The sequence below is a fragment of the Aythya ferina genome (assembly GCF_964211825.1).
Source record: "Aythya ferina genome assembly, chromosome: 1".
NCBI classification, from domain to species: domain Eukaryota; kingdom Metazoa; phylum Chordata; class Aves; order Anseriformes; family Anatidae; genus Aythya; species Aythya ferina.
In genome coordinates, this window is record NC_140296.1 from 157,748,057 (window position 1) to 157,769,756 (window position 21,700).

General features: G+C 34.3%; 1 protein-coding gene and 1 long non-coding RNA gene across 6 annotated transcripts in view; one reads left to right on the forward strand and one right to left on the reverse strand.

The window, feature by feature from the left end:
• POC1B (POC1 centriolar protein B) overlaps window positions 1-21,700 on the reverse strand; it is a 49,787-nt gene continuing 28,087 nt past the window's right edge. For 2 of the 5 annotated variants that reach the window (XM_084527968.1, XM_084527964.1), the window contains 2 exons: window positions 2,328-2,510; window positions 1-1,044 (listed from right to left, as the gene is read on the reverse strand). In XM_084527968.1, coding sequence (XP_084384094.1) covers window positions 940-1,044; window positions 2,328-2,510 — 288 coding nt within the window. In that variant the 3' untranslated portion in view covers window positions 1-939. Of the gene's footprint in view, window positions 1,045-2,327; window positions 2,511-16,878; window positions 17,034-20,037; window positions 20,504-21,700 lie in introns of those variants that run through there. The other 3 variants (XM_084527967.1, XM_084527966.1, XM_084527965.1) reach the window with 2 other exon arrangements.
• LOC311440742 lies at window positions 15,608-20,988 on the forward strand. Its single transcript, XR_014695556.1, has 4 exons — window positions 15,608-15,997; window positions 16,623-16,738; window positions 17,025-17,165; window positions 20,836-20,988. It is a non-coding gene; the product is annotated as an uncharacterized lncRNA (long non-coding RNA).

A 21,700-nucleotide genomic window follows, 5' to 3' on the forward strand; every position in this document is an offset into this window, starting at 1 on the left:
TCATTCTAAAAAACACATTTTTATTACAAATAAAACCAAAATTCATTATACTTTGCAAACTGAATCACACGACATCTTTACAGATTTGTAACTTAATTTGTAATGCATTAAGCTATGGGGGGAATTCATAGCATGTGAAATTTGAGCACCTGTGGAAGTCCCTGGAGGATGAGGATCTTTTATATTTCTGATATAAACTTTGCATCATTATGTGTTTGGTTCAGAAATTCCTCAGAAACGTACCTTCTAAATATAAAAACTGAATTCTGGTGGAAGTGCTCAACTGCATGTCTTGCAGCTGAATTCACACAGATCCCCTTATTGTTTCAAAGCTTAAGTGACTTCATTTTCATATTTTTAACTAAAAGTTATTACACTAAATCTTCTCACAATCATCACTAAAATATTTAGAATATGAGCAGTAAATGTTACGAGTTTTTGGTAAAATATTTGACAGTACGTAAGGGAAGAAGAAAACCTCTGGCATTTAAGCAGTCAGGGCTAATTAGGCTGAATTTAATTTAGGTGCTAGAGTAATATTGCCTTGGTACAAAGAGTTTTATTTTCATAGCCCTTACCTGAGCTGAAAAACCTGCATAGTGCACTTCCACAGTGATTGCTGTTTATCTAAAAAGATATAGCTTGTTGTTTAGTTTTAGTTAAAGATTTTACTGGGTTGAAATAAGAATCGTGTAACTTTCATTGGGAATGATTTTACAAAATATTAATTTCATCTGGGCTACGCTTTATTAAATGTATAACCAGACTATCTGCTTGATACTAATGTTTAAAATGTCATACATATTTTTTCATTTTTTTTAGATCAATAGTTAGAAAAGGATTTTTTTTCCCAATTATAGTGAAATCCAATGAAGCAACATTTATTGTTTCCTTGTGAATATAAAAAACATACTCATCAATACAGTTCATTTTCATCTTTTATTCTTCCTGTCTTCCCTGAAGTAAAATTTTTTGCTGATTTTCTAAGCATTCTTTCAGTTTATCTTCAGTCAAAGTCAGCCGTTGTTCCAGGATTGAAATTGTCTGCATGAAGAGAACAGTAGCAGTTTTTTTTTAATATTACTCACGCAGTATTTTTAATATTACTCAAGCAGTATTATAGAAGTGTGCAACGCAGTAACATAAGAAAAATAATTTTAACTCAACAAGAAAAATAGTCTAATGTGGCTGTGCCTTAGCTATTCCACTATTTACAATCATATTTATAAATGATGGATTTGTATCTACGAAGACTATCTAAAAGTTTTAAATTGTTTTTACAAAATATTTTCCCTGTGACTCTGTATATGTATGTATGTATGTATAAATTACTCAGAAATACTACATGGAAGTTGCATCCATATTTCAATATAAAAACAGACATAAATGGTGGCCCCAAATGATGTCTTCCAAAAACCTAAGAAAACCCTTCTAAGATATCAAAAAAAGCATGAAAAATTATAAAAAGCATATAAAAGTAAATAAAAACATAAAAGCATATAAATACAAAAATTACAAAAGGCTTTCTCCAAGAGACTATCTTCCTCAAGAAAGGTAGGTTCCTGGACATATTCTAAGAGTTTCTTTTCAATCCAACTTACTTCACAAAGAATTTTCAATGATGACTTGACTCTCTACTTTCCAAAACTTATTACTTAGGTTAACATATATATTGCAGAAGAATGCAGAAAAATCTTAGCCACTCCCCTTTAATGATTAATGTTAATATATTCTAGACTATAAAATAGTGTTTTAATATATATATTGGCTTAATTTGGATTATTTAAAAAGAAGTATTAAGCATTTGCAAGCAAGTGACTCAGTCACTGACTGAGACTAATATTTGTGCTGTTTCACTGACACTTGGAATTATTCCACTGCATAGATTCCTACCTAAGCCAATACCTTGAGCACTGGGTTTGAAAAGGATTTAACGGTTCATTGACAATTTACTTTGTTCATCCCCTGCTAATGCATGACTGTTCAAGCCAGAATCTGACAATGTCAACTCAACAACTGGCTTCTGGTAAATCCACACTAGATCTTGCTATTGAAAAATAGTGACTCGTTTCCTCCAGAGTTAAAAACACAACAATAATGTTTATGATTATGCAGCAGGAAGCTTTCACTTTAGGGAACACAATACATGCAATCAGTATCTGCTGAAGGGCAAAAAAAAACAAGAGTCATTTGACTATATAACTATCCAAAATAACTCAATAGACTTTAATATTCTGACTTATGAGCATGGTTCCTGGATTTTATTTTTTTTTACCACTGACATTATCATTTTCCACTGGAAGTGTTTTCTGTTATTGCATACTTACTAGAGTCAAAACATCCAGCTGTTCCACAATGTTCTCCAAAGCATTACCCAGAGATGGGGAGATGTCTATTTGCTTGTCCACATTATGCATAGCTGATTCACTCTCATCCTCTGACTTCCTCTTTGAACTTGTTGCCAAGACTGAAGCAGGGGGATACTGCAAATCTTCGTGGCTGACATCATCCTATAATACAGATACACCATTTGAAGACTCAGTTGCCCTTGCTTTCATTTAATTAAAACCAGACAAGAAAACAGGCAGAAAGATCTGTTTTTAATTTTTTAAAAAAATCTTTACACATGTATACACACACAAGGGTCTTCAGATTTGCTTCTTGTACCAGGTCCAATTCATAACACTTCAATTCCTTCTGACCTAAGAGGGAATTTCAGCTGTGATGAATGAGGCAATAAGCATACAAAGTGTACTGAAAAATCTCAGCAGTCTTTATGAACAATTTCAACTTGAGCAAGTTTCAGGTACATGACTGAGGAACTAGACGCTTTAATACAAGAAATTGAATTAAACTTCAAATAAATACTATTGGTGACTGGAGTTTTCTTTACAAAGATGGCTCTAGTTTACAAACAAATTCATTCACAGCAGTCATATGGATGAAAAACCCTTATATGACCAAATTCATAGTATAAAACTTTTTTTTTTTTTTTTTAATATGAGTTATCTTGCACTTTTATAATAATAAAAATAAGTAGCTTTTAATAAGTAATTTTTAGTTGTTCACTCAGTTGCATTACTTTTTGAGAAACTGATTCCTTCAGGAAATAGGAGGAGAAAACAACATAGAGAAAAGACACACACAATGCCAAGTTAAGAGAGAAATAACTTTGATGTATAAACATTGCTTCAAGGTAAGTGAAAGAGCATGATCTTCCCAATCACTTCAGTTCTTATTTGTGCCTTGAAGTTCTTAAAAGCACTTTTGAGTCAGGATAGGTTAAATCATCACTAATTCACTATACGGTTCTTCACAACAACTTTACCTGATTTATTATTGTTTTTTTTTGTGATTTCTCTGAAAACTTCTTCTAGCTTTAGACAGTATAAAAATAAACCAAAACTGAAATAAACTTGAGGCAATCCAATTTTATTATCTGTAATTATAATTGCAATACCTGCAACCATTACAAAATAAGTGGTTACAGTTTTACAGTTTCTCTGAAATGTCTTTACAGCTGATGAAAGTATCCATTAGCAGTGAAAAGAGGATGTTTTAGTCTTTTCTGATGTATTTAAAATACACACTCTTTACAACGTACCCAAAATATTTATGTTGTAGAGCTGAATAGATTTTTCAAATGCAAGTCTTAAAACCAGTGTGAGCCATTAAAAAAACGTTCTTCTAATTCTTTATAATAATCTTGTAGAAGATAAACTGCTAGGCAGAATTAGTGGCAAACCTTTATAAGATTACCAACGCATGTTGATGAGTCACCGAGGCAGGGACAGGAGGGATTTAGAAACAAGTTAGACAATTCTCTGTCAAGAAAATTTTCTCTGTAGTAGATCCTGCCCATGAATCAGGTAGGATCACAGACTGATGTATGAAATATGATAATATTATGGTTTTAATATAAGTAATTCTAAATGACACCAATATTATCAGGAACTTATACCGCTGCGCTATCCACAATACTATTTCTGTATCTTCACTGCCATCCTGCAGTCCTGACTAGCTACACGCTCTGTTCTCTGGACTCAACATGCTGATTCTCCAAAATCTTTTTTCCCTGAGTGCTGGGGTTGTGCCACTTACATCAATGAGAGTGAGAACTGAGACAAGTTACATCCACCGTCTGTCTAGCAGGGCTTTTCTTTTTACTAGCAAGTCAAATTTTAAAAAATGCTGTGATTTAAAGTATTAAGATTTACAATTAGTTTAAATTAATGCAGAAGGAGAGCAAAACAATCTGAGGTTATTAGACATTGACATGTTCTTCTAAAAACAGCTCTACTCTGAAATGTGTTTCTCAGGTTCTTTTCAAAAAAGCCAGATATACTTCAGGCAGAAAATAGAGATTTAATTTAAGCTCCCACAAACTGATGACAAATTTTGCTATTAAAGCCAACCTAAATGGATTCTTCCAAGCCAAGAAGGAAAGTTGTCAATTCAGGTAAACAGAGCAAACACTAAGCTACTGAAAATCTCACCAAACATTCTTTCCTACAGTAAAACCAATCCAAAATTCAATGTACCAGACAAATAGGTTGTGAATAATGCTTTATAGCTCAGTAATTGCCACCAACATTGCCAAGTCACAGTACCAGAAAAACCTTCTTGTAATTTAGTGAATTAGACAAGAAATTGTGATTCTTCTATTATATGAACTCAGAGGCATACATGGACAAAGTGATATGGAAGTGCTTATATGAATAAAGCAAAGGCCTCAGTGTCTGTCAGACCTAAAAGGATCAAATACAGATAAACAAATAATTGAACTTCCAAAATCAGTAGGAGAGAAAAGAAATAAAATGGCTTCAAATGTTCATCTTACTTAAGTTGTGACAAAATGGTTGATACTTTTATCATATTCTGGGAATTTGTAGAGATTTTTAAATGCTGGCAGGCATCAACTAAGTTGTTATATTCAGGAGGTTTCTGGTTGACACTTAAACCTTTTCTGTTAATCAAATTTATCCCCAGCTCAGTGAAGGGGACAGAGCTGCTGAAATCTAATGCAACACTCATGTCAAAACCTGGTTGTAGACTGGTGACGCTAGTCTCAATAACTTCCTTTACTTTTTGATACCTATCAGTTCATTTGGTATAATCTTTTTACATAAAAGTTTTTAAAGAACATTTTTAAAGATCATAAAGAACATAAAGAACTATTCAACATTCTAATTTACTAAAATTGTTTCAAGAATTAGGTGTTCCCTTTCCTTCAAATTAGCCCCTTTCTAAAGTACTTTAAATATTACCAATTCATAAACAATAATTTCGTATATTGCCAGCAATATTGTAAAAATGCCTCATAACTAAAAAAAAATAGCCATTCTGGAAGACATCAGAGATGTAGCTTATTTTGAGGGAATAAATTTGAATAAGGCAACAATTTCAAATTGTTACTTCTGAGCAAACTAAAAAGAAAATTTAAATGTGTACAGCATTTTCATCCACAGCCCGTTAGTAATAAAATAGTCACATTTGGGCAACTTCATGTGAGTTACAAACAAGGAGGAGAAGGAGCGGATTTAATTAATCAACAGGAAGTTATTACCATGACATTACCAAGCGGATGTTCAATAGAAAATTAAATTTAGCTTATAAATGATGTCATAAACAACAAACCATAATTGCTCATCTTTGTTTTCTGTCAAGCAAAATTGCCCAAAACTCTGTGGGTGGTACTTAATCAATTTGTGAAAAATCCTTACACATAACCCTATCACCTCTGCATAATCCCAAATGTTTTCCCATGAGACGTTCACAGATCAGACAGAAACAAACACTGTGTCCCGATCTCCCTTCACTTCGCGATGTGTAAGAATAGAATTTGAGTAAAATGCATCCATTTATCAAGATGCCTGAACTGTTCTATTTATAGAGAACCAAGTTCCCTAAAGGAAAAAATATGAAAAAATTCAAGTCTATGTCACTCAACTGAAAATCATTAGTCTTCAATCTTCTAAGAGCTTTGAATTCAGAAAATATACACAACTGCTTCCAAATGAATATCCTAATGATCTTATAATTAAGATGGGCTTATATGAAAAAGTGACATTGGTAAGCTTCCTAATGACTCACAACAATTTGGCATGGTATGCTTTTTCAAAATAATCCTTTAAATTTTGAACACATGGTACATTTGCCTGCTAATACTAAAACATTTCTGATACTGCGATTAAAACAACTACAAACAATTAGTCATAAGTAGGGCATTAAGCTCAAACAGACCAACAAGCAAAGACAAAACAGTGTAGTCTCCCATCTTACCAGACCTTGACTTCCTGTGTTTTTTATTTTTTAAATCATGGAAAGTTTCTTAAGAGAAGTACTACACTATTGTACTAGATACTATTGTTATCACTGCTTTTTCCTCCATCTTGTGAACCCACCCTCAAAGTAAAATGTTTCACTGTAGGTATGCTAAATTCAACCATTTGGGGGATCTCTCTCTCTCTCTCTGTTGGTCATAATTATACACAGATAGTTTCTACTCTTTTGAAATTATTTTTTCCAATGAATAAATGATTCACATAAAATAGAGTTCTCTGATCTGTTAGGCTAACACTGCTTATGCTAAATCACAATCTGTTTTATCAGTTTCTGTTGCAGGAAACTTCCCTGTACTTTCAGCTGATGACAGTACTCTTCATTTCCTCTCTTCTCTCGCATGCACATGAATCTGCATTATGCATGGCAAAAAATTGCCATGTGCCAAAGTGCAGTTTTCTGCCTCTTGTTATCTGATAAAGTTGTTTCTGATATATTTTATTTGCAAACTTTCATTGAAGTTTTGCATTCAAGCGATAATATACAAACTATGCAGTATGTCTTTAAATAGTTCAAGCAAACACTTTAGTTTGAGCAGAACACTTTCATAACAACTTAAAATGCAGAATTTCACATTTCGTTCAGTCTTTCAGAGTTTCTTATACATCTTAGTCTTCTCTAGTTCTTAAAAGAATGTCCAAGCTAAAAGAACCTAAACATTTGAATTGAAAATACTTATTGTAAATGCCTCTCATCCAGTCTGAGAAGGAAATATTCAGTCTCCTCTCTCCCACAAGTGTTATCACGGATGATATTATATACTTTAATGTAAAACCCAGTCATGATTGTCAGTGGTATTAGGATACAAACACACAGCCAACATACCAAGCAACACTAGTCCTTAGCAAAACACACATTTTCACTGACAGCAGTTTCTTAGTTGTGCAAATAATGTAGTCATTTTGAAGCCAGCTGAATTTATAGAGGTCAAGAGGTCAATACAGTACAATAAAAGCTAACTGCTAAGTTGTTTATAAAAATACAAGTGCAAAATTAAGTGAAATCCTGATGCTGAAATCCTGATGCCCTTTTAGCTATGATCTGATTAATAAGATTTATTTTATATTTTCTTACAGGTATGTTAAATTTAGCATTGCTGTGATAGCATACAATACTAAACATTTCTGTTCACAAGCACATCTGAATAGAGAGTTTTATGATAAGAAATGATATTGTACTTTACAAGTATTCTTTCAAATACTTATAGAGAAACTGGCTATGTTGTTTTGCTGCGCCAGCTTTTTCCCATAAGTTTTATTTGCCATTACTGCTTGTCTGAGAAAACACTGAACAACTATGCACATCCAGTGTACTGAATATTTTGCAACTCCACGTGTATAGAACCTAGAACACAACAACAATTTGTTCCATATTCCTTTCTTGTCAAGAGAACATGGAAAAAGAACCAAAACCAAGGGTTGTTTTCTTTAAGAAATATAAAAAATAAATAAAATTGCCTAACAGAAAAATCACAGAGTCCATAAATATTTGGGTACATACAGCTAGAAACAAGTCATATTTCTCCAAGATTTTTCTAAACTCTTAGATTAGCAGTAATACCTAAGCTTTACATAAGGACACAAAAAGTAATTTTCTGAGTTTGCTCGTTTTCTGCTACTGATGTTAATTTCTAATGTCAACAGTTCCCTGCACAGTCAGAGTCTGATCCAACAAACTGAAAACTGAATAGTTATGCTCTGCTTCCTCTGGATTTGGATAAACTAAACCCTTAAAATGAAATACTCAGAGTACCTCAGTACTGTAGCTATGCAGTTTGCAAAGAAATAAGAGAACCATGACCCATTAAGCATGGTCTAAGTAAACCATGGCCTTTCTTCTAAACTGAGGTTTTCCCCCAGCAAAGCAAGGAGTACTGCTGAAAAACAAAAAGAAGTAATGAACATCCTACACAAACTAGAGACAGAAATCATTAAAAGTTCAATTTCCAAAGGCGAGAAACTCCCTACCAGGAAGTCAATTCTAAACATAACAGTTCAGGAAGACCATATTCAAACACTTTTATAGATGATAAAAATACTTACACCACAGGGACTGAAAATAATATGTACCCTATGGCATAAAGGTAAAGGAGGGTAATAAATGATCTTCAGTGTATCTTCACCTTCAGCAGGAAGCTTTGTAAAACTGAGGACAAATAATGTGAAACCACAGAAACATTCCCCCTAATCACAACTGCAAAATAAAATAGCCTTTTTTAATTAAGCAAATTACTTTGGACTATGTATGTGCACATCTAAGGGAACATCTTATAGCTACAATCAGTGCTAAAGTTTCAAGACTTGTTTTTACCCATATAGAGTGCTAATAAAAACATTAAATACTCTGCATGAACTTCTTATCCATACTAGGGCAGGGAAAAATTGGAGGGCAGGAGGAATACTTGTAGCAGAAACTGGGAACATGAAATAGATATTAGAAATGAAATAATGAAGTCAGATGAATAACCCTATATGGACAAGACCTCCTTTCTAACACTATAAATAGAATATTCTGCTATATTTGATACTACAAATACTAATGAATAAAACCAGATCAAAACAAACAAAACTAGGACTTTCTATGTAGCATGTGATTAAACTTCCTATACTTGGTTTAGTAGACTGGGGGTGTCACAGAAGGCAACAAATCCATGGAGGGAAGGAGGCAGGGTTACCTGCCTTAGTGTGAGTGAGAGCACAGCATCTTCATCACATTTACTCAGAGAAATCATAGCTGTGCTTCTGGATTGTCTGCTCATGACTTCTTCCCGTATCTTCCTTCTACTTAAGAAACTAACTGAAAGTCTCTGCTTTAGACCAACAGCTAGCTAAATGAATTTAACTGAACTTTATAAGGAAACAATAGGTGGTAACAGTATGATTTATTGAGCAGAGTCTTAAAGAATGTGTGCTAGCACTTCATCCATCTCATTCAAATGGCTGGCAAAGTCGTCTATTATATTAATTGGAATTGTTCAAAAAGAATTTACAATAAAAAGAGACTGTTCAACAAATCCAAGTGAAGGAATTTCGCCACTTGAAGACACACTTAATCCTAAGAAACCCAAACCACAGTAATTTTTCTTAACTTTAATTTCTCAAGCTATGTAAAATACTTTACAATATGTAATTGATTTCTCTTAGATAACTGTCTGTTCTACTTAACCTGTTGGGGCAAATCTTTACCAAGTTACACTGTATTTAAATGAGATGAGCTAAAAGAGCACACATTTATCTTCAACGCCACCTCTCAGTAAGAACAAACAAAAGATTACTGAAGAGAAAATCCTTAAAGACAGATTGTACCAGGACAAAAAGAATTAGGATATGTATAACCTTCTCCTAAACCCTGCAGAAAGCTGAGAAAAACTGCAGTCCTTGTGCTCCAGTCTCAACAGACAAGGGGCTGGTGCTTCACAAGAGTGGGAGGTTGTTGCGGAACCAGAATAGAGCAGTCTGTGTTGCATGGCCTCTCTTCATCTATACACACACACACATGTACATATTATGTTATCAGAGCCCATAGTATAGAAGCATATAATGATACCACATATCTTTCTGCCAACTCGTATATAAGTGTATATATACACGTATAAATATATAAAAGCATAATACACACATGTATATCCATACAACCTTATTTCAAGCTATATGTAAAGCCAACAAAGTTCTTTTCTGTTGGCACAGCAGTACCTCTGTCTATGGTTTTGGTCAGTATAACAGTATCAGTGATACAGTGTGATTTTTTTTGGGGGGTACTTCATGTCAGCATAATGCTGACATGAATGTATGTCAAAAAAACTTCCCTGCATAGAGAAACCCAGCTTCCATCCCAGTAAGTGATGATAGGAAATGCAGAGTGTCCGTATGGAAGGATTTCACAGACAAATCTTCTGTTGTTAACTGAGATCTGTCAGCTTTGACTTCCGCTCAGAGTAGGGGTAGCAACAGGAGAATATAGCATTTGACCTGTGGCTGTTGACGATATCACTGTGTTTTTACTCCTGCTTCTATGGAGCAAACAATTTCCTCCAGTTCATATTATTTACAAGAAAATGTCAAGGAGTAAAAAGCATTAGGAACTCAGTTAGCAATCCAGCACATTAGAGTCCAAAGTTAAGTCCAATGCTGCCAGCACAATTGCTTGAAGACTTTGCCAAAGAGTCAGATGCTACTATTAGATAAAAAGATGCACAGTATTTTGCAACTTGAAATTTAAGTCTCCTGGATATAGCCATTTTACTATGTAATGAAGGGACACTGTTTTATTAATTTATTAATTATTAGCTTTTGCTAATTAAGTGTTACAGACGTATAAGAGATGATTTGGACAGCAAATACTTTAACAATTATGTAACAGAAAACTCCCATAAGGATAAAACACGGCTTGAAAAATTTGTGAAAAGTTAAATTCATGTGCTTTTGTTAGGTTTCAATTAATACCTACAGAAATAAAAGTCTACACTGACCTATTTCATTGCTCAGCATTATTAATAGGCTGAAGTTTTGGACAAGTTGTCTAGTTTGTCCAGGTAGAAACAATGCTCAGCACTGCTGAGTTTAGTTCAGAGGTGGGATTTTCAAAATTTGCTTTAATAGCACAAGCATAATTTTGTTCTTACTTAAATCAATTGAATTTTACAGTTTACTGTATAGGGAATAAAATTAGAAACTGCAGAAAGCTTTTGAGGATTCCACACAAACATGCAAGAAATGTTAACTTTGGAGTTGTCTGACATGTCTGTTTTACCCTTGAAATATCATTTATTTTAATCAGTATCCTATTACAAACTTCTGTCAAAATACACACATTGTTCAACACCAATTAAAATGCTAAATGTGTTGGCACATAAGATTGGTAGGTAGATAGGTTCTACTTGGATGTATTAAAAAGCAATTCAACTACGATAAAAATTACAGTTAAAGCATTAAGGTTGCCAATAATAGTGCTATCTTGAAATGTTTCATAATTTTCTACCATTTTTGGGCTCTGACAGTTGGAACTTTAAGAAAACAAAAATAAACATCTTACATGAAATAAGAGTATGATCTCTAGTTCTGTCAGTTCATTAATATCAAAATTCAGTTAAAAAAAAAAAATCTTTCTGTAATAAGCTGAGAAAGTGGGTTTTATTGCTCAAGGAATTCATTAGCCGCCAGACTTTAAATATTCATCTTCCTCCCATTTGTCACTTGGTATTTGTATTTTAGCCCATTTCTTCCTACTTAATGTGACAAAAATTAACATTGGGAGGTGACTAAACTGTATGCATATGATAAATGGTAACACCACACTGACCAAATTTGCAGTCAAGGCAGGTGGAAAGGTGGAGATGATAACAGATTCAGTAAAATTGAACTCCAAGTACGTTTGTTATTCTTAAATTTCACAGGAATATACTATTAAAAGAGGTCTTTATCACTGACTCCAGTCCTCACCTACAAAATAGAGTCTGCACTTAGAACTTTCTCATGGAACAATCTCTTATTCTGGAACCAGCATGTCCCATGATTTTTATTTTTATTCAAGTTCTAAAAAGCCAGAATGCAAATACATTGAGAGTAGACAAAATGTAGTTTATACAGATTATATTCCAATCAAGTAACAACATAAAACTTTCCCATTTCTGCCTCAGCAAACGTTCTTAATATCACAAACATCACATACATAGTTAATGACTTTTGTTAAAATAAATATGGATAAACTATACTGACAAAAACAAAAGTAGTCAGCTAAAATTTAGGGGGTTGTTCTCCACTTACACAAATCATATTGGAAGAAAAGCAAAGTGCAGAACTCTGAGCCAATAAGAAGGGTGAAGAAGAAAAGTAATGACTTACAAAATGCTATCCCCTTTTTTTCAGTTCTTTGAGTGGGAATGTCTTAAGGATTAAGATGCTGATTCATATTATTAGTGATGTCAAATAGATGGCTTCTTTGTAATCAGCTTATCCTTCCTGACAACTGAAAAAAAAAAAAAAAAAAGAAAAAAGTACAAACTCCTGCCTCTTTCAGCAGCAAAATCTTATGAGGTAAACAGCTTGAGGAAGCTCTGCCTCATGATTCTTAAAGGATCCCTTTGCCACAGAGCTGTAGAAGGGCAGTTGGTGATTACAGCCCAAGAGAAGCAACCTGGTCTTGTGTCCATGAAAACTCACAACTTTGTGTTCCAAATCCAATTGTTCTCACATCTTATTACTCCTTCCTGTTACCATGTTACCAGCAATGCATAGCATCTTTTCCACAGAATAGGTTCTGATGAACAGGGCCACTGTGAACTGGCACATTGCTCTTCATTTAAAGTATATAAGTAGAAAACATTAATATAATTTGCAATTTTTATTTTTTTAAAGCATAGCATCTTACAGGGCAGTAAAATACATGCACAAAGAAATACCACTTTAGAATATAAGGATATATATATATATGTTTATATTTATGTGTATATATATAAAGTCTCTCCTCTATACATATACATACACTTAAATATATGCATTTTATGCATTTATAACATTTTTGTATGTGTGTATACATATATGTATATGCACATACACACAGACATATATGTATACACATATATATATAAGAACACCTTAGAAACTCTTATATTACCTTAGAAGAAAAATAAACCACAGGTGTGCCTTCTGTAACAAGCAAAACTTTAAAATTGTGAATGTGTGTGTATTAGGAAAGTAAATGGAAAACATCAAGTAAAGGGGTTTACCACTCCAAGATAAATATTAATTTCCACTGGTCACAATGTATTATTTTATTCATATTTCCACCCAGATTTAAAGTTGTTAAACACCCATGCTATTCTTCTGCACACATTCTGTATTTAATTATGTTTGCTTCTACATTACTAGCACTTGCAGTACGTTTTATTTTTTTGTTTGCTTTGAATGGCCACATTTAAAATATTAAAATTAGCATTCCATGTTCAAAATGGGAAAAAATGTGAGAACACAATTATACATACAAAATCACTGTTTAACTTGCTCACCTTCCTATTGATCCAGAGTTAAAAAAAAAAAAAAAAAAAGTTTATTGGAGTGATATTTGTATTAGTGCCATTCAGATACGAGCTGTCCCAGTCTAAACAGCACTTAATATCAATTGTCTTTTTATAGGCCTACACAGTTAAGTTTATTCTTGCATTACTTCTCTACCAAAGTCCTGACACAAAAGTTAATCTACACCAAAAAGAAACATTTAATGGTGTAAAGAATCATCCTTTTAATGTGAGTAACACACTGGCAGATAAAACAGGAGCTCCACTATGCTCCCCAAGCAGGACTGAAAGCCAAACTATACGTAAAACTTGGAATTGAAGTACAGGTACAGGACTCACTTTATGACACATACTTCAATAAACTATTCAATTTCTGTTCTGGAAATCTGGTCCTCATGCTTGACCAGGACTAATTGAAACTGGAAACTTTTATTCTGTTCCTGCTTGCCATTTCTTTAGAATTGAAGTCTGGTGCTTTACTGAGCAATAGAACAAAAATTTTGTCAGGAATCACCATGAATTTAAATTAAAGCCCTCTTGTTTTGGAATGATGACTAAGTTGCAGCCACTATTCTTTATTTTTAGGGAAAAAATGTAGTAATACTATAAAAGTTTAACGGTTATGAAAGGAAGACCACTTTGATATTTTATTATCACCAGTAGCAGTCTAAAAGATGCAAGAATTTACGGAACGTTATGTTCATGCAAGATAGAGGAGATACACCATTTCCTATACTTCAATGAAAACACATGGTGTCAGCTGGTGCTCCCTGTCATATATCTCCCTGCATCTTAAGGAAATAATTTCTAATAATAGCGGATGATATTAACACAAATCTCTACAGAGGATACTCTCAGCTTTCAGCTGCATGGGATTGCTAAACAATGTGGAATCAATTATATACTATCAGTTACGACAGGTAGTGGTCTAGTCAGCACGTGGAGATGCCACACTCAGTGGGATATGGAAGAAGACATAACCCTGTTTTGTACCACACTCTATACTTGAGAAGATGCTAAAGTGAAGATAAAAATGAAAGCAGTTAGCACTATAATCCCAGATCAGCAGCTGGCATTCCAATCCTAAATGCCAAATTCCTCTTTGGGAGTTAGACCCTTCACAGATAAAATGTATTGTTGCTTTTTACATCTTATAGTGGTAGAATAATATAAATGACTATAAACTATAAATGATGAAATGTAGCAGATTGGGATAATTGAACGCATCAGTAAAATTCTATTGGCATTAGAATTAGGAGCAATAACAAGGTCATTTTTGCCCACTTTCCTAAGGAAACAATGCTTACACTATCATTTCTGTCTGCCTGTCTCCACACCTCATTTGTAAGTTTTGAACTTGTTGCAGATTTAAGAGGGTCTGACAGAGGAATCTGACAGAGATATCTTAGAGAGCTGATTTCTGATAAGCTTCCTGAGAATAGATTGCCAGCTAAAGGACAGAAATCGTTAAGTACTCCCACTGGGACAGAGGCTCTGGCACAAGTTTACATGTTATTAGAGACTACAGAATGCGTACAAGAGAAATAGAACTTACAATTACCTCAAAACAAGGGAAAGGGTTAAAACAAAACGTGAAAAATAGATTTGTAGGAAGCTAGCATACATTATTTCTGTCATTCAAGGATTATTTGTACTTTACAAATATCAGGAACAAAAGAAATCCTAGCAATACTAGAAATCCTAGTATTCTTAGTAGCCAGAAATATTAATGAGTGGTATAGAAAAAAAAAAAATAAAGTGGTTAATAAAGTACCTTTATCTTCTGTTTAGGAAGACAATGAATGAAGTAGTTGCATTTCTGGCAAAACACTTTCTAACCCAAACATAAGCAAAAAAAAAAAAAAAAAGACTATTAAATAACTTACATGGTATGCAAAAATTTTTAAATCTTGGGTTATGTATGGTATACTCAATGGGTCTAAACTAACTTAACAAGTAAATTATGGTGTTGTTGCTCTTTTTTTTTTTTTTTTTTTTTTTTTTTTTACCTAATATCCCATAATAATGGAACAATACCAGAGGAATATGGAAGCTAACATTCTATCAATACTTAGAAAGGACAAACAGGATAATGATGTGGTCACAGGTCACAGTTGGCTTGAGAATAATGTCAGGGAAACACTGAAAAGTTGATTTATGACATAACTGGCAAGTATATATGGCACAACATAAAGTGAATCAATATGCTTTGAGAAAGAACAGGAAGAAAAAAAAAAAGATCTGGAAGAAAAAAAAAAGGAAGAAAAAAAAAACAGAACTTAAGATCTCTTGCTAATGAAATGTTTAGTCAAACTGTTCCTGATACAAGTAAATGTATATACTTTTCCATAATATGCATGCTACAATTTTAATTTAGGTCAAAATGCAGTATGAACTAAATTATCTCTAATTTATCTCTGTTTCTTCAAAACCAGTAAAATTAGGATGTTACTATGGAACTATGTTTTTTTTAATGATTCCACTGAAATTTGTTCCTGCCTCTGTCCTATGCAAAAGGTGCCAGTGATCTGAAAGATAAAGTTTACATAAGTTGCAAGAAAGACATCCTGAAAACTAAAATAGTCAAAGCTGCTTGGCAGTCTGACTTCACTCAACTGTCCAAACGCAACATCACGTTCAAAGGTAAGATCTCAGAGATGGAGGTGTTACTGAACAATATGCTCTAGAAAGCAGAGTTTTCGAAAATAATTGCAGTGTCATAATATATAACTAACTGAAATAATAAAATTTAAAGTGGAAAGATTATTGAGTGAAAAATTATGGTAACTTCTATGCAGTTTTAACTAGATGAATCTACTGAGCAAGAGGTAGTATTATACTGCTATTTATATATTTTTGTAATTAATATATATATATATATTATATTTATATATATTTATACATTATATAAAGGTATATATATTTTTATATATTACAAATATATATATATATATATATTACACTGGCAAAAACATGACAGAAATTCTGTGTCCATACTTCCAAAGGGATGTGTAGGAAATGAGAAAACACCTATTAGAACAAATCATGGCTTGGAAGAGTAATATTTTCAGTGAGAAAAACTGTTTACAATTTAAAAGTTGTAAGAATATTATAAATTTATAAGTATTAACACTGTTTATCTAAGAACAGGTTAAGGATAAAGTAATTAATTCACTTAAACCTTTATGTCAAGAAAGGGGTCTTCCTATGTTGTGATAAAAGTGCTGTAATATTGCATCAGAGTTTCATGGCAATGCCTGTGCTTCAGATACCTGAATTGCAATGAGGAAGTGGCATCCTGGAGTTTGGGAAGCACAAAGGGAGACAACAGCACCCCTCTTCTCCTCCCAAGCACCAAACTGAGCTGGACCAGAGTCCCATACGGTGAGGAGATACATGGCATTGCTGTCGGTCACACAACTCCTACATACTTTTTTTTGTTGTTGTTGTTAAATACTATTTATTGCAAAATGCATAAAGAGCAATGGAATCCAGAGGTTGTTCTTCTTGTGTGTGTGTGTGTGTTTTTTTTTTTCCAGAAAACTTTATTCATTGACAACAGACTTCTTTCCTCTGATGCCATACACTTTCAACTTACAGTGCTTCAAATTCAAGCATGAAGAATGGAGCAGGCTTCATTCAGCCTCTGTCTCCATTATCTGCTGTTCAGGTTACAGCCCTGCAGATAGAAGAAAGCAAGATGAATCCTCTCGCCCTGAAAAAGAGGACTTGATCCAAGTCACCTACTGTCTGAACAACAGGAAGCCACTACTATCACCTTCTTTGCTCAAGTTTTTTCACGGATTGTCTCGTAAGAAAGATCATTTTGGGATGTATCATGCATTTAACACACCTCTGTTATAGCACAATCACTGCAGATGACCCTTCTAGATATTAGATATGTGGGCTCAATGGACATTGGTTAACTTAAACTGGGATACTGCCAGCACTAACCTCCTACTTAACCTCCAAATATTTTTTCCCACTATTTCCTTTGTGCTGGTATTAGTGCTTAGATAGCTGAGCAGATCAGGGAATTGACTTGGATGCAATTAACCAGATAAACAGTTTCTAAGTTAAAGTGACTGCGAAATCATCCTTTGGCATTGTTCTGCCTACTTTCTGACCTCAAAACTATTTTAGTGGAAGATAGGACCTAAAAGGCTTTCAGAGTTTTTCTGCATCGAATATCTAAATGATGAGGCTAGTATGGATAAATATTTTTGCTCTTGTTGCTGAATTTTATTTGAGAAGTCTCAATTTTTACGTCCTATTTTAAGTAACCTATGTCATTTTTTAATTCAAGTCAGTCGCTCCATTATCTCACATGCAGCAAGTAACTACATCTCTTATAGCAAACTAGCTAGCAATGCAGCAAGGTCTTCAAGGACAGATATGTTGTATTAGAACAACTGGTATATTTGGAAAATGCTCAAACAAGACTTTAGGCAGAAAGCACCCTCTGGGTTTAGATATCGCTGTAATCTCAGTGATAAACAGAATTTGCAAGCATTTGTTCAAGCACTGTCATTTAGAAATATAAGAAGAGATTTAAATAGTATTAGTGTTTTCTTTTGTAACATACTTGCATTAATCATTTTTGAACAACACATTGGCTGAATATGTTTCATTTTATACTCAAGGTTGCACCACACATTTGCAAGCATGCTGCACTAAACTTAGACTCCAATAATATTTAAAAACAAAGGGCAAGCCAACAGCTTAGCATCTTGTTTTCTAGCATGCTTGATCTGCGGCACAGCTTTATTATCCAGCTTAAGATAAACAAAAGTAAAACCTTGTAACCTTTCCAAAAAGTCACACACTATGAACTGATCCAAACATTCCCATGTTTCTCTGCCCCACAGTGTGGGATTTCAGAATTATTGAAGTGCTGTGAATATTAAGAAGTTCAAAACTTAACTTGTACTACTGAAAACAAACAAACAAACAAACAAACAAAAAACAGGTGTTTAGAGTAACAGAGCTACTGAACGCTAACTTCATTAACTTCCATTAAGCTAAATGATTCACAAATGGCATTTAGATCAGTAGTAAATCATCATCTAGGTCAGCAGGAAGCTCATTATGGACTGACAAGCCAAGTGACAGAGACACTTTTCTGCAAGTGCTATAGTAGTAATTTCCTGTGTGAAAGGCTTGCTGCTGTTCGTGCATTCCTCGGGGGATAGTTCTTCTCAGAGGATGTTACTCTTCCCCAGGAAGAGGAAGGAACCAGTTGTTATTGGATGTGTGGGTTGATAGCTGTCGGGCATTTTCTACATGCCTCTGAATCAGCTGTGAGAACTGTGAATGCAGCTTGGATTCCCAGCTGGAGTGGGAGAAAACATGACTTTGGCAGACAAGGTCAGAACGCACGAGTACAGTATCTCAGGAAGTTGAAATAGTAATAATACCTGGAACTTCTGAGCCCCTAGTTCCCAGAAAAGTGCTGATTTGCTAGAGGAACAATATAAAGACATGGGTCAACCTGAAAGCATTCCTGTGGCATTGCACTGTTGCCATGACTAAGACCTTATACAAAGTAAAAGTTCTTAAATCATTCTCAAGTAATTTATAGTAAGCCAATTACCTTATGAAATGGTACCAAAAGTTCAACAGCAGCATCCATTAAGAATGTCGCTATTGGGCAATGGCAACATAAGTACATAGACTGCTTTGTGAGGAAACTAAATATTGAAGTCATTTATATTGGAGTGGTTAGGAGGGGTTCCTGTTCAGTCCCTCTCTGGAACTTGCTGTCCTGCTGTAACTAGCTCCCTCCACATCTACTGGGACACTTACATGACAGGTCATCCATACCTAGTCCATGCCTAGTCCAGAATCAGTGAGTTCAGTGTCACATCCTACCTATTTTTTCTTTAGTGGAAGCACTAGTTCTTAGTTTCTTTATCCTGCCAGCTGCTAGCTTCCAAACTCAGTAAAAAATTATTAGATCAAAAAAAATAAAATATATATATATATATATATAAAAGGGAGATGGGAAAGAGACAGACATAAACAATATAAACTCATAAGCTTCATTTCCTCAGGAAAGCAGGTTAAAAATAGTATAAGGAATATTATATTCTTGCACTCTCTAGTGCCCAAATTCAGAACTCCGTCTCCAGTGAAAACTTGACTCTCTCTCAAGCTCCAGTTCCCTCAAAGAATATAATGAAGCCTATTAGTGAACATCATGACATGTATTATTACCTAATTAAGTAGCAGCACAACACATTTCCTGTTCTTTCCTTGTAAACCTGCAGTTACATGCTGTGGTAGAATATCATCACTGCAAAGTGCAAGGGTCATTTGGATCATATTCTTTTTTTATTACAAATATTGAGTTCACCTTTATGTATCCTGATCTTTGTTATTTGATGCTTGTATTATCAAAGCATAACTCTTTTAAGATTAAGTACACCAATCTTTTTAAACATGCCTGCACCTGTATAAAGATATTTAAAAGTTTAGAGTTTCACTGTTCAATATGTCAAATGTTTCATCCTTTTGGCACTTAAGACAGAAGATTAGCTGTTTTGTTTGTATATACCCTGCTTTCTTTGAAAGACCCCGTGCTGGGCAACAGACCAGGCTGTTACTACTGCCTCATGGCTTCCCCATGGATTAGGGGAACAACATTCCTTTTGGAGAGATGTGAGACTTTTCTTTCCTGGAGCAGCTGAACATGCTTAGCTGAAGAGCCGGGGTGGAGCAGAAGGCAACTTACATGTATCTTCTGCCCCCAGCCCCAAGCACTGTACCTGTAGAGCACACAAAGAAAAGAAAGGTCTGTGCTCTAAGCCCTGAGGACACTAACTATTGCTTCTGCAAGAGCAATGCTGAACAGAGAGAAACATTTTCAGAGACACAAGAGCAGAGTTTACAAACTCTTACTTTTTATTCTGTCACAATGAACACTTCTGAGTCCCTCTATTTATGACATTTATTCTTCTGGTTTATGCTTTCATAAGACATCAGAGAGTCAAAGATTTTGAAAGTTTTTAGTATGCTCACAAAAAAGCTGCAATTTTAGTTCACAACTTTGCAGAAGCAGGATCTTTTCACATTAACCCATAATTTTATTCTGTGTTTATGATTTGGAGTCTGGATCATGGAGTTTCCAGTTTGTTCAAACCACATTTGCTGGAAAACACAAGAATAGAAATATAAAAATATAAAGTAAAAACGTAAAAAGATAAACCTATACTTATTCGGGGAGTAGCCTTTGTTATTTTTAAATTAGTTTTCTATTATGTGGTGTGAATGTTAATTTTGCACTTTGCAGTGGTGCTAAGGCTCTGTCTAGAACAGAGGAAGGTAAAGCAGATGGGAGAAAGACTGATGGGAGAGGTCAGTGTGGATTTTGATCAAAGCCCTTCTACTGCTGGCATCACTCCTCAGTGCTAAACTCTGATGTAGTCTAGAGTTTTGGGCAAGGAACACAAGCAGGGCTTTTCTTTTGTCTCTTCTTACAGGACAAGGATTCCGGTCTTCTTATTAAAAGGGCAGTGACACAACTTTCCTTTGGTAGAGACAAGCATACAAATGTCATGCAATAATCTAAGTTTAAGTGAAAAGATGAATGTTGAAGGTCCCAAGAAAACACAAGATGCATGAACTGTGGAAAACTGTTGTGATTTCAGACAAACTTTAACAACTGCTGGGCACAGGGAAGTGCCACAAAAATTCTGCTCCACTGGATGTTCCCTTCCACATTGGATTCGGGGCCCAGAGGAGGTGATATAGCTGTAAAGTTCTATTTTTTTTCCCTTTCTTCCTTTTCCCCTTCCCTTAACCGCAGCGAAGAGGGTTGATGTTTATTTCCAAGTACATCTGAAGCCAGGAAAAGAATGCAGATCATAATATATTTGAAGTTGCTTGGTAAGTAAAATATGCAGTTTTTAACTTTTAAGATAAAATTCTTGTGTCATGCTCTTCTATAGAATTCTAGAGTTGGGTTAAGGAAGAGACAATATTCCCAGATGATCTTTTCAAAATAAGTTCCCATGAGAAGAAGAGTTGTGTAAGTTTTAATGTACACAGAGATGGAAGAACTAGATGCAAGTTTTGAATTTGTAATCGCTGCCACACTTTACTACTTACATGGGGTTGTTTATTTCTTGGTTGTACTAAAAATAAAGGCAGTAAAAATTGTGTCAAAAATATATACACCCTGAAATACATACTGAGGAATTTATGTGCATACGGTAAATGAGAATACAGATGCTTCTAACATTTGCATTAAGAGATTTAACACAAATGCAATACAGATTTATTAACAATGTCTTACCTCGAGGAATAAAAAATTCACATGATCTTATTTTCTTTAAAATATTTAAC